This window comes from Anopheles stephensi, chromosome 3, assembly GCF_013141755.1.
Source record: "Anopheles stephensi strain Indian chromosome 3, UCI_ANSTEP_V1.0, whole genome shotgun sequence".
NCBI lineage: Eukaryota > Metazoa > Arthropoda > Insecta > Diptera > Culicidae > Anopheles > Anopheles stephensi.
The window spans coordinates 73,312,426-73,326,002 of NC_050203.1; the positions used below are offsets into that span (position 1 = coordinate 73,312,426).

Consider the following 13,577-nt stretch of genomic DNA (forward strand, 5'->3'; position numbering starts at 1 on the left):
CACACAGTTCACTGCATTCGGGTACCGTGTTGCGTGTAACGTGTGCGATACGCATTGTTGCATACATTCCGGGTGGGCACATTAGATTTATGCAAAACAGTTAGCAAATGGGACAGCACCCCTCGCTCGGCCGTACACCCGACCCGAGTTGAGAGGGTCGTGAGAGGCTCCGGGTCGTGTCATCCAGAGACCGATCCGAGATGGTGTTTAGATTGGATCAGTAGAAATTAAAAAGTTCATTTCGGAAAAAAACGGAACGTACATCAGAATGCAAATTGGGAGAGGTTGTGGCTGAACACCCCTTCTCACAGGGACAGGGCAATCTCGGAGGTCCTGGTAGGTAATGTCAAGAGCACAGAAGGGTAACGAGAGGCGAACCGGAACCAGGGAACTACGCCTTAATTTATTTCTTCCTAAATTACTAATTTATGCTAAAAATTCAATCATATTTTACGTTTTATGGGAATTGCTGTTTGCAGAATTCATTTGCAACCCCAAAACGCGTACAATGCAATCCAACCACTAGTAAGATGCACACTTCAGCCCGAAAACAATTCTATTTAGGCAAATATTTTACGATGTTTGCTTGCATTTGTTTGATCAACATTATGGCGTGGCGGTAACACCTTCCGGGAGGGTTGCAATCGCGCTACAATGATTCAGTGCGGATAATGTCAAAGCCCACCGCTTCAGTCAACACCACCACCCGATGGGTGTTGTGCATGTATTGCAAGAAGAGCAAAACTCCATAAAAAAAGGGGTTGAGATAAATTTTGCACATACCGTAAAAGTGAGCAAGTGACCGTACACTTCCGGTATCAACGAGGGGTTAAAGGGATGGACACACACACACACCTGGAACAAGCGTCCGTATTCTGCTCGAGCCGCCTGTCAGATGCATTGCTGCTAACCACCGTACCGCTTGTCAGTCGGTGAAGCTGGGTGAAACATATTTGAATATTCCCAGGCTCCCATTAGGAAGGCGGCACCACCGACTCGACTCCCGTGTGGGGCTGATAAATCGGACCTCGGAATCCAGACTGACCCGGTTGTTATGCAACAGTGCACAACGAACACGGACGCGTCCCGGGTGCGTACGAATGAATGGAGCGAAGAGAATCTAGGAAATGTTCCGCCCACCTTCTTGTTTCCGGTGAAGAACCCCCCCCCCCCCCAGAACCGGCCAATGGTCACGGTGAAATGCGATGAAGCAAAATGATGCTGCATTCAAGTGGGTTCCGGCGGGCGATGAGAGCGATAGGAGCTGTGGAGCGTTAGTATGGAATACAAGTCGGAGGCGCACCACCGAAGAGTGCAATTCAAAATATGCAGATGATCTTGGTCGAGTGCGCGCCCCATACCTGGTGGAATGAAGCTGAGAGCACTCTGGTAACCCCTGCCCATAAACCAACATCAAACCGACCTGTCCGAAGAATGGATACTGGGCACCGTTTGCGCCGACATGCCCACTTCCCGAGTGAGGCCGAAATGGGCTGTGTCGGAACATTGTACCCGTCCAAAAAACGTTCGGTTGGAAAATTTCCCGGAATGCTAGCCAGTTTGTGTCAGTGTTTCCGGGTTAACAAGGACAACGGCACAGAAATAAAAAGCTTTCCACCTCCCAAGCCCCCGCACCCTCCCCCTTTTGTTTCAAACCTCACAGCACGCGGTGGCAGAAAAAAGGGTTATGATTTCGGTTCCGGGATGAATTGAATTTCATTAGCCATTTCGGTGTGCGTCGGAAGGCTGCTTCGTCCTGCAGCAGGGACTGACGGGTGATCATATTTCGATGCTCACTTTGCCGTTTTCCCTATTTTGACCAAACGTTCGCCGAGCGGGCCCCACAACACGTGCTTCAAGCATTGCAATATGGTGTTGGTGATTATGAAAATTGTTTCCCTGTGTTTGCTTTCAAACACAAAATGATCTATTTGCATCGAAACCACCCCGTTCCGTTAAAGTAGGGGCGAAGCGGATTTTTTTTCCGTCGTACATGCTCTCGGACCTCGGACGGGGTGAGCATCGAAAAGGGGGATGCTCACTTACGAGCATTACAACTGGCTTACACACCAGCAAATCGGACACATACATACACACACAGGCACACGTTTCCATGCTGAATGTCCTTCACAGGACTCAGAACAGCTAAAAAAGGGTGGTCCGGATGCAACGGTGAATACGCTGCATAAATCATTTTGTCATCGTCGCGCACTCTTATGTTGATTATGAATAAATCACACACACCTAGACACATAGGAGCACACACACTTAGCACAACTGACAGCAGCAACATCAACAATAATAAACAGCCCTGGCTGTGTGTTGTTCCCGCTCGAGTGCTATTTCCTCTTTGTCCTGCTATTCTTTTTGGGGTCTGTCAAGCACTGGCCTGGTCTAGCACTGGACTCTAGAGCTGGACTTAATTTGAACAGGATTTACTCGATGATACTTGAGTTCTGTGAGGGAGAGAGAGAGAGAGAGAGAGAGAGAGAGAGTGTGTGTGTGCATGTGTCCTGCTCATCCGGATCTGCATCCGAAGGGTATGGTATCAAGGATCGAGTTTTTGAACTTTATTACACCTTCGATAATGAATGCTTAAGAGGGATTAACGGATTTTCCGTATTAAAAACGGCTTTTTTTTCATCGCTAGTTGAAGTGGTCACTCACTTTGGACCATGAACATTACAATAACACAGTTTGATTTGTTGTAACCTTTGTTGTCCGATTGGAGATCGTAAGTCTTGGCGTTGGAAATTGATATTTAGCATTTAGCAGCTAGATTTAAATTTATTACACCCTCATTATTTATGTGCGCTTTATTAAAATTAATTCTCTCAGAGCTACAATACTACTGTGTGGACTTGCTACCGCCTGTTGCTTCTTATCAAAACATCATCAATCAAGCGGCTAGTTGGGCTAGGAGTCCTAGAGTTCCTCCCTCGATCTCGATCTGTCCTCTGGCTGAAACCGACGCCATCCCATACATCATCGTCGTCCAATTAAAGTCGCATTTTGTTGCATCTAGTTGCATCCCGGTTTGCTGCCTTTTGCGGACCGCGCGCAGTAACGTGATACGCGAGTGGCCATTTCATTTTTCTTACCGACTCGCGTCTCCCAAACAATCGAACAACTCCACGGCATGTGTAACAATTAATCAGCATCGGTAAATGATCATTAATCGTGGCACCCACTTCGGTTGTGTGTGTGTGTGTGGCCAACCAGTTAAGGTTGTCAGCAAACGGCTGCTGCCCGAACTTGGACGCGATTAAATTAATTTGTTCTAATCCGATACCGGCCGACAGCAACCGCGACCGTTTTGGGGTGGGTCTTTCGGATGTAGATGTAATAATGATCGACAGAACTGAACAGCAGCAGCGGTCAGTTGTTCAAATTGGAACCAGTTTACTGGCAGCCCGATCGAGTGACCACCACGAGACAACTCGTCGTTGAAGCGGCATCAATTAGTCATCTGAGGCATGCTTTGGGTGGAGGGACGTCAGAGCCAAACGAAAGCGACAATAAACACGATCAATCATTGCCAGTTTAAAACGCTTGGGAAAACGTGAAGGATGCTTTCTGCCGGCTTGTGACATTCGTCTACCGAAAAGGAGGGTGCTGTAGAGTTCGTCCGAAGTCTAGTTCGGAAGATGGTGGCGGTTTTAGTTGTGACCAGCGTAGATAAAACATAATTAATATCACATTAAACGCGCTACTGCTGCTGTAATTGACTCACCGTTTTTCCTTTTCCTTTTCCAACAGGCGTCAACATATGGGCGGGTGGACGACGGCAGCGGCAAACGCGAAACAGAATGGTCTGTCCGCGACCACCACTGCGCCGAGCAGCAAGAGCGCCACCACGAGCCCGGATCGGTTGCGCGGCGCAACACACGACCTGTTCGAACTGCTCGAACGCGTCCAAAGCTCGCGTCTGGATGACCAGCGCTGCGTACTACCATCGTACTTCACACAGGTGCGTCTATCCCCCTTTTCTTTTCTCCCCACGCGTGCTCTCCATCTTCACCCTCGACCGTTTTCGGTTCGAATTATTATGGTTAAGCCTTTCCGCCACTTGAAAGTTATACGTTTTTAATTATTTTTCGGTCGCATCAAGAAGAACGTGCACGAAGAGATCCCTTGCAGATGGGAAGGAGCAACCAGGGACGAGCTCCGTAATTTATTCACTCACGTGCGCCACACTTTTTAATGGAGGGAATAACGGAACGTCATCGGCGTCGTGTTGCAGCTTGCATATTCGTTTATGAAAATATGGTGCAACTCGAGGTTGCACAATTTGACGGTTTATGGCTATGCACACTTGATCGGTCGCTAGGTTATAAGAAGTTTACTTCCACTTTCTTTCCAACGTGATAGTGAGGACACGCGATGACCGCCGGCACGAGCCAAGTTGAAATTGGTCACCACCAGCAAGTGTTTTGCGACCTTCGAGTAGTTGTTCGTTGTTGCGGTTCAGTGCGCCTGGCTGAACTATTTAACGAATGTGCATTTATGACATGCGACTGTCGATGGCGGTTTACTGGGTTCCGGCTGTAAAGTTGTCTTATCCTTGTGTGCCTGTTATCGGTCGTGTGTTTTCTGTGTCGCCATCGTCTTGGGGTACGATTATACGCTTTTGCCTAATGAGGTGTAGCAGTAACCGGCTAAAGACGTTACACGTGTGCCCTTTTCCCCTGGAGGCCATGCTCTAGAACTCTGGTGTGTACGATAAAAAAAGAGTAGGACAGGTTCGGTGAGAGCTCGAGGAATTGTTGAACAACTTCACCATAAGCTCCTTTAGGTCGATCAGAAATATTGCGATAACTTCAACTCTGGAATATTAAATGCTGTATCTATCAAAGTCTGGTCATTGGACATTGAATAAGATTCTGAGTCCAAATAACATCTCTGATAGACCTGGACCTGGAGTGATCAACATACTGGATATCTATAATTTATTCTCAGAATTCTATTTGGAGAATCGAACACTACGCTATGATTCGTATTACGACTGATGTCTGATGATTCTGATTCTAGAGCGGGGTCTCAACGCCGTCCTCGAGCATAACCTCGAGCAGTATAGGCTGCGCACTTGCCAGTCCCGTCCACTGATCGATGATCCGGTCGTTCCTTGTAGGAAATCAGGACAAGCATCGCGCGCCGTTCCTTGTACCTCATAAAACCCTCCCGGGGTTTGAGGCGCATGTACCCACAATCGTAAAGCGATAAACGCGATGTTGTTAAGTTTCGTGTTGCACACTGATAGTTTTCATTTAGCCGAGATGTACCTTCGGCTGACATTGATTTAAAGTTGAGGGGTTTTAGAAGCCACGGTTCGGCGGACAGGCGAGCGCGCGCCTCGGTTCAATGTCTCAACATGGCACAAGCCCAGCGGTGCGTGAAAAGCGAATAGGAAGAAAGGAAACGCATTCGAGTTTTATAATATGCTGCTGTTGCTCTTTTTCCTTCCAACAAACTTCGCACCTTTCGATGGCCGCAGACCAGGTCTCGAAAAACATTTGTTTTGTTGGTTTTATATAGCTCAAGGCAAACACAAATGCATGCCGAGACGCGGGATCTATGGTAAGGTCGCACCCAGACCTGTTTTTTTCGAGTAGCTTTTTATTTTCCGATATGAAGGCGCGTGCGTGCCCAATGAGATGTGCTCCACCGCATATTTCAATGTCAATCGAATGGTGGCAGCACCACTCGCGAGGCTCACTTTGGTCAGATTTGGCTACTGTTGGAACACTTCGTTTCTCTCCCCCCACTCCACCTTGCCGGGCTGGGTGGGGAAGGATAAATCGGTTCGCTAACCTCATTTCGGAACAGTTTCCGCCGAGCGATATCGTACGAAACGGAAGCGCTCCGGTTTTACAATCCATCGTGTCGAGCAATCTGTTGCAATCGGGAGGAACCACAGCTTGTCTCGTTTGAAATCGATACTGAGCCGTCCGGCGGCAAGGGAAAAGGATTATTTTCCGAAAAACCCCCGAAAGGGAAGTAAGTTTAAGGGTGATTAGCAGCAGCTGAGTTGAAATCGGATTAGAAGCGCTCAGAAAACGAAAAAGGTCCACGAGAGAGTCTTCTGAGTGGATTTATTCTATTTTGGTGGTTTTTGTGGTATTGCGAAGTACTGCAAGCTTTCTTGTGTTCGGAAGGTGCTTTTAAAATACGTCCATTGAACACGAAAGCGAGCGAGCACCCCGTTATGCCGGCAATATTTCTTACCAACATGCTCTCGAGCCAACAGCAACGGGGTTGCGACACTCCAAGGAATCTCCAATTTTCTCCATGACTAAGCATATTGGAAGGTGCTTCCCGAGGAGGGTTTTTTTGTTGTTGTTGTTGTTGGGAGGATGTGTTGTGCAGAGCTGCCGATTGTCGTTATGTGTTTTTCTTGCTACCTGGCAGTGGGGGGGTTTTCCCAACCTGTAGAGCGCTTTTCTTTTCCCTTTTTTATTTATTTGGCGGAAAATTCAATAAACGATACAGCGTGTGTGAGCGGGTGGGCGCAGATGAACGATGGAACGATTGATAAATGATGGTAACGGCAAGCACCGCCAGCATTGTGTGTGTGTGTGCTGTGGCTGGCTTCTCGGCGACACGGTGATGAGAATATAAACGATCACATTTTCCAATTTTTCTTCACCAGACAAACGACGGCAAACGCCAACGCTGCCGTGGTTGCCGTGGTAAATTGTCTTTACCAAGCCGTAATCGTGATTGTGCCCTTACGCGTCCTTATGGGTGTGTGTTTTCCTTGCTGGATACGAGTTGCAATAAAGAAGCAGAAGTCTTTTCTTGTCTGCTGCTTGTCTGTCTTGTTGCGATGTTAAATTTATAAAATAAATTACATAAATTTAGGCGAACGTTTACTAATCTTTTATTTAAAAAGCGCCTGAAGGTATGCAATCACAATAAAATAACACCAAAATTACACATGTAACAGCTTCTTTTGCAGTCTTTATTAAGCAAAACGGTCCTATTTAATATATCTTCACTCAAACAACAACGGAAGAGACCACGAGCACGCAAAACCGAGACACCAATTCCCGTGAACTTTTTTTTTTGCTTGCTTGCCCGTGTGCCCCGTTTATCATTTTTGATTGAATTGCTGCCACTCGAACGAAGGCGAGAAGGTGAAATTAGGTTAGGGAGGAGCTTTGGGAGAGGGAACCGGTGGAAATATGTTCCCACCTGTTCCGGAAGATGGATCGGAAGCCACATTCGGCAAACGGACGGTCATGCAATGTCCGCTTCCACCTTTTTCTTCGCATTCGTTCCACTCTCTCGGGCATAATCGGGCCGGGAATACTAGTCGCGTTGGTGGCGGCATAAGCGTGAGCTCGCACAGGCAAGAAGACCGCTTGGGCTCCATAAATCCATAAATCTGCTCTTCCCGGACGGAAAAACCACGCGTGGAAACACGCGTTCCCTAGCCAACCCATGTCGTGAGAGGGGAAATAAATTTTCCTCAAAACGGTTTAACCTTTCGCGTCGCGCATGCCAGGAATTGGGAATGGATAATTTGTGTTCAGTTCGTGTTGAACGCGCATGCAATTCAAGAGCTTTGATTTGTGATGGCTTTACAATTGCGCACCGTGCACAAAGAAGTGCAAGTCGCTCGAACAGCTGCGACCAGTGTCGTGTCTGTCGGCATGGCAACGGGGAACGATGGCGATGGTGTCATAAAGAGTCATAAACCCCAGGGCTTGCGGGGTGTCCAGGGTGGAAGGATTAAAATTTTTCAAATTGTTTTCATATTTCTAAATTGACTCAAAAGCCGGCTAGCCGGGTGCGTGCCGCGATTGATAAACTACCAGCGCTGGAGCTGTCGTCAGGGACCGCACGTTCGGAACGCTTATTGAAACTGTTCCAAACGACCCTCGAGGAACGGTGTTGTTTTTCAAAAAAACAGTCATAAAATTTTACGACTCCTCTCCTCTCGATGTGTCGATTTTTGTTCCCAAATTCCTCATCCACCCCGCGTGTGTGTGTGTGTGTGCCTTTGGGATGCAGTTTTTCTCTCGGCTGCACCAAAAGGGGTTGTTCCCACTCATCGATGCCGGCGCTGGCAACCGGTGTGTCGTTTTGTTTTCGTTCCGAGAGACACTATAGCTGGCGGGATTTTGCGGGTGCCCGATCCACTCACACTGAAGTATGAGTGTTTGTTCGGGGCCAGTTTTATGGCGGAGAGTGAAAAATCCGTTACAAACTGTTTTGCTGTTGGTGAGATTTTTACGGGCCATCCACGATTATTGATGGCACGAATGGTCGCGCCTCGAAAGGGAAGAAATTTTGAGGCACCATCTCCTCCGGCAGGGAGAAGGGCCTGACCTTGTTTCATGATAAATGATCACCGACATGTTATCCCAAAAAACGCAGTAGTAAGTGTCGGTCGAATAAACAAAAACGTAAGAGGAATTAAAAGACGACGAACGCACAAAAACACACCGGAATCCCCTAAAACAGATGTCAAAATAAATGCCTTAAGGCATAAAAAAGTAGTAGGATGAAAACAACCTCTCCCCGATTGCTCCAATTGTTGGTTAACGATTCATTAGCCTTGAGCCAAGAATAATAGAAAATGTAACACCTCGCCCGCCGGTTCACGCTCTGGTTTTTTTTTTTTGCTCTCTGTGGGCTTTCCGCTTACGTGTAAGCTCACCAACATAAGCTGGTCACACCCCGAAAAGGGAGACCAAACAAAACAAGAATACGCTTCGAAACCGATCAAAAACTCATAATCTTCCGGCAGGAGGTACTCAATATCTCGTCCAAGAAGGAGAAGAAAAAAAAACGGGTGCGAGTTCTTTAAATCCACCGCCAACAGACTGCGTAAAGCGCCTCGAAGAAATAACTCAAGCAGCGGAGATGTAAAGGAAAGAAAAAAAACGCATTGCGTATGCACGTCAACAATATGCCACCCATCGGCTTGCGGGTAGATCGGGTGCGCCGCTTAAGAATCCTGTGGGGGGGTGCACATACGCACGGCCTTTCAACATCTGGCAAACATAAAAGCACGACACGTCGACACTTCATTGCCTCCGGTGTTGCGAGAAGTCCGGAACTCGCACTTTAGGACCTTCACAGCAACAGGCCCGGTCTCTAACGCCGAGAAGGCGCGGGCCATTATGACGCAGTGTTGTAACGATTGACTCCCGTGTCAAAATGGTGGGTTGTGTAGCGTTTTTTCTTTCGTCCCATGTTCACGCCCATTGACATTGAGTGAAATGAAGTGTCAAACGATCATCACCACACGTACGTGGCTCGTGTGGCCCGGTGTGCGCGCGCTAAGAAAGGATCCCAAAGGACATGTGCGGTGACATATCGGTACTTACGGGGTTCACATCTTCTTCCAGGGATCGCCGCTGTAACCTACTTGATGAGGTGATGATAAATGTCTCAAACCGAAGATCTGCTTCGGCTACCCTGTGTTGCTCCGATCGATATGGAACGCGCGATCGTTAGAAGGGGAAGAAAAATAGACCATAATTACAGAGAGACCTGATGCCAACAACGTTGCGGGAAAAGATGCACACGTCAGTGTCTATTATTGGTTCCAGTGGTTGGATCGGGAGCCAGCGATCCTGATGGCTCTTTAATTGATCTCGGAAGTTTATCTCGCTGGAACCGATTAAGGCAAAACACGCGGCCGATCACCTCGTCCAGAACTGCGTCTTTTTCCTGTTCTGGTCTAGTTTGCACAACCGTTCTTCCGTTGCGTCCTCACCAGGATTTAAATTGCCTGCAACGGCAAGCTAACGAACATCAAGGAAGAGAAGTAGAGTGGTGGCACAATTTATGACACATCCCGGTCTACAACAAGCCGTAGCACAACGGCTAGACCATTAGCCCAAGGACAAGCAATAATGTCCAAACCTCGTTTCTCTTTGTTTCGCTTTTACCCTGACGCTTTTCCGGAATTTGGGACAATTAACAGCTTTTGGCGGCGGGTGCACACACACACACACGCGTGCGCGCATCTGTCCGAACAGGGCCAGATGATCGATTTAATTGTGATCCCTGGTGGATGTCCTTTTTCGCCAATTTCCTTTTATTGACCGCATCCTCCTCCTGTAGGGCTTAACATTGCTACCGAAGCGTGGAACCGAAGGGAGACACGGAAAACCGTGCAAACAATCAATTGAGAGTGGATTTGTGGATTTGTTTTTGATTGTTCTCGGATCCCTCCCTCTCTCTCTCTGGCGCTGTCCACGGTGGGGTTGTTAATGTTCTGTAAGTCGTCTATGTCACCAGTAAGTGTAGTAGAATGCAACGAACTCGATGTCTCTCTTCTCGGTTATCGTAATTCTAATACGAATTCATTAAACGGTTACGGGGCCCAGGGTCCGTCCGAGGTCAGTTCACATCACGTGGCTTCAGAATTACCGAGGTTCCGCTTTGCACCGTTTAAAACAAGGGAACCGCGAAGGGTGCGAGTGGTTCCCAATCGCATGAATAATGGCTTCATCATCACCATCCGTCAGAAACCGGCACGAATCGTCGCAACACGGCGCAACAATGATCGATGGAGGAAAACGAGGCAACCACTGCGAGGACACTTTCCCCGGTAAAACTAACAAATCATAAGTTCAGATGAAGAGCAGAGAGAGAGAGAGAGAGAGAGAGAAAACACGAGTGGCGTTGAATAGCTACTCCGAAGACGGAAGAGAAGGTGATAGAAAAACAATTTCCCCCCCAAAAATACATCTAGAAAGGATAATCATATTGCTAGAAGTATTGCTACGGTTAATCAGCGGTGGGCTGCAGGTCCTCCAGCAGGAAGCAGAAACCTCACCGTGCAATCGGTTTTATAATTACCATCGCCTATTTCCGTTCGTACTCTTCTCGTCCATTTGCGTTGGTTAATCTGCTAAATTACCTACACGCGTCGCCTTCTCGGCCGAGCCCCCGGGGTGTGTGTGTGTGTGTGTGTGTCCTCCAAAGTGCGACGACTTAAGATTTATTGTTTCAGGCAAAAGATTTACTACCTTTTGCCTCCGATTCCTACCGAGCCCTCTGGTCCTCCGGGGCTATTCGTGCCGTCCCTTTTAACACACAACTGACCGGGCGACACAGTGTGTCGGAGGTCAAACCACGACGACGACGGCGACCAGTCGGCATTCAGTGCTGCTTTCATCTGCATCTTCTTAACCGGTCGGTTCGGAACAGTCCCGAAGACAGCCCTGACAACCTGAGCACTGCAACGGACACGTTCCTGCACATGGGACGGGTTTTGTGTCCCATCCGGTTCTTAACCGTTTCCCAAATGTGACTCCTTGATTGCACTTATTGGATTGTAAAATTTCAATTGCCCTAATGGACGCTGCTGCTCAGTGGATTATTGCTGTTTGCTGTGGTGAAGGGGTTTCCTTAGGTTCTTTCCCTCTCCATTTTGTTTACGCTGCATCTTCCGAATTGCACATCCGTAATAGTTAGGACCTGCATAGTAGCAGCAATGAAGATTAATTTAATATTCATAACTGCGTGTTTTGCGTCAAATAAAAAGAACCTCCTCCACGAACGATAAATACCATAGCAAACAGTGTGTCCTTGCCATTTCCACCGGGGCGGGAATTGTTGCGGGCTCATGTTTTGTGAACATCGGTAAAACAGACACCTAAGGCGAAGAGGACATCAGCTCTTACCTCACACAGTACAACAACAGCAGCGCACACCCTTGACACTCTTGACCGTGTTTGGGCCGCCGGTACGACTTCTGTTTTGGCTGATCGTCGTACGATACCCGATACGTTTACTGGCCCAAATTGGGTTGTGTTTGGTGTGGTTTAATTTTGTAATTTGGGTGCAGTATCGTGTATCGCGAAAAAAAACCGCGTCTCTCGGTGCGTTGGATGGATGACATCGGAGATGATGCGCCGCGAGACAGATCACCTTTTACTGCCGGTACTCGGTAAGCAGGAAGAGACTGAAGGAAGCTTTGCGTCGGTGGATGATTATCGTGCAATAAGTTAGGCAGGATTATGAGTGTTGCGGGAAATGTTTGAAGGTTTTATTACGATTAAACATCAAATTCAATCTACAATCTCTCATAAATGGCTGACGGTTGTATGCTAACCGGGCAAGGGGCATCGTTAACTGGATAACTTTTATGGGAGCTTCTTTGTGAGCCATAATAGCGATGATCTGTTACAAGAGGTGCTTGGGTCTTTTTTTGGTTTGTGCAGTTAGGGTTATTTATGGAGGATATAAAGCTCGAACTGTTGTAAGTAGTAGTCTCAATGGAGTAACCGTATGCTTAAAAAAATGATGAAGTTGGATTAGTCGTATGTGATCTAATAATAATATATTACAGCGTGATCTTTGAACCCTTTCCCCTCATTCGTCTCTCAGGTGACAGATTCTCCTTTTCTTCTAATGGGATAATGGCCGCAAAATTTGATGAGTAATTCTTAGGATCTATTATCTGATGTTGTTATCGTAGTGAATCTTGGACCTAGACAGAGATCGGATAATCTATATAAACGGCCAATAATATCCTGGATAAGATTGACAAACTAGGGTCTCAGAGAGCGCATCGGCGGTGGAAGAGACTTCCAAAGGACCTCAGTAAAAGCTTAAGGAATTTGATTGGACAAACCTCTATCGGAGGATCTGATCGAGTCATTCTGGAGCCAAGAAGAAGTAGCAATTGATCGTTGAAGTCTACAAAAAACTAAAACTACGCGAGCATTTATTGGTATGAAAGCGATACGTAAGGTCCTAGTTAACTGTTCAAGGGTCTAAGCATGTGCTTCTTGAATGTAGGATTCATTCAATAGCATAGCCCATTCATCTATCATCGGTAGCTTCAAATTAATTGCCTCCAGAAATTAGTCTTTGTCCATTCGCATCCTTTATCCGTTAAACTCAGTAGCCAAAGACCTTACAACGACCCTGTGACATGTGGCTTATCCTTCGAAAGTACCCTCCATTACGCCAAAAGGGACAGATGGCAATCGGCATTGACTTTGTTATTACCTTCAATGGGCATCGTACGATATTCCTAGTCGTTATCAAAACCGGAATTAATTACAATTAAACCTGGTGTAGGCCAAGTAGCACGCACAGCAGAAAAAAAGAAAAACAAAACAATGAGGAAAAACTCATAAACAACCGAACCTTAAAATGACATGCCAACGACAAAGAAGTCCCGTTTTTTTTGTGTATGAATCACCTTCCAAAACAATAGTTTTCCTAATAATAAAAACCCCAATGGGGTTGCTTCCGGTAAATCATTGCGCGCTTCTGGCACTATCGACAGTCCAGCAGAAAAAAAAACAGAAAAACATACAACGAACCGGATCTTTTTTCGCGTTTTAATTTTTGATAATAATTTTATCCCCTCCCTTACTCCTGGCAATCCCCTCCCTACTACTGCCCTAGTCCCCGTAACCCTTTTGCTATCGCTCGGGAAGTGACGTTCCGGTGGTGGCGTTTTGCGTCATCGAACGCTCAAGTACACATCGGCGGTGGCATTTTTCAAAGCAAACAGAATCGGTCCACTTTTTTGTTACCATTCGAAAGTGAAGAAAAAAACCTTTATTGTATATAAAATTTCAATTTAAAAAAAAACC

The 13,577-nt window shown here is 46.9% G+C and overlaps 1 protein-coding gene across 10 annotated transcripts in view; it reads left to right on the forward strand.

The window, feature by feature from the left end:
• Nucleotides 1–13,577, forward strand: part of LOC118510673 (rap1 GTPase-activating protein 1) — a 169,045-nt gene that overhangs the window by 98,465 nt on the left and 57,003 nt on the right. For all 10 annotated transcript variants that reach the window (XM_036052821.1, XM_036052820.1, XM_036052824.1 and 7 more), the window contains one exon: nt 3,760–3,970. In XM_036052821.1, the coding sequence (XP_035908714.1) occupies nt 3,760–3,970 (211 nt within the window). The remainder of the gene's footprint in view (nt 1–3,759; nt 3,971–13,577) is intronic.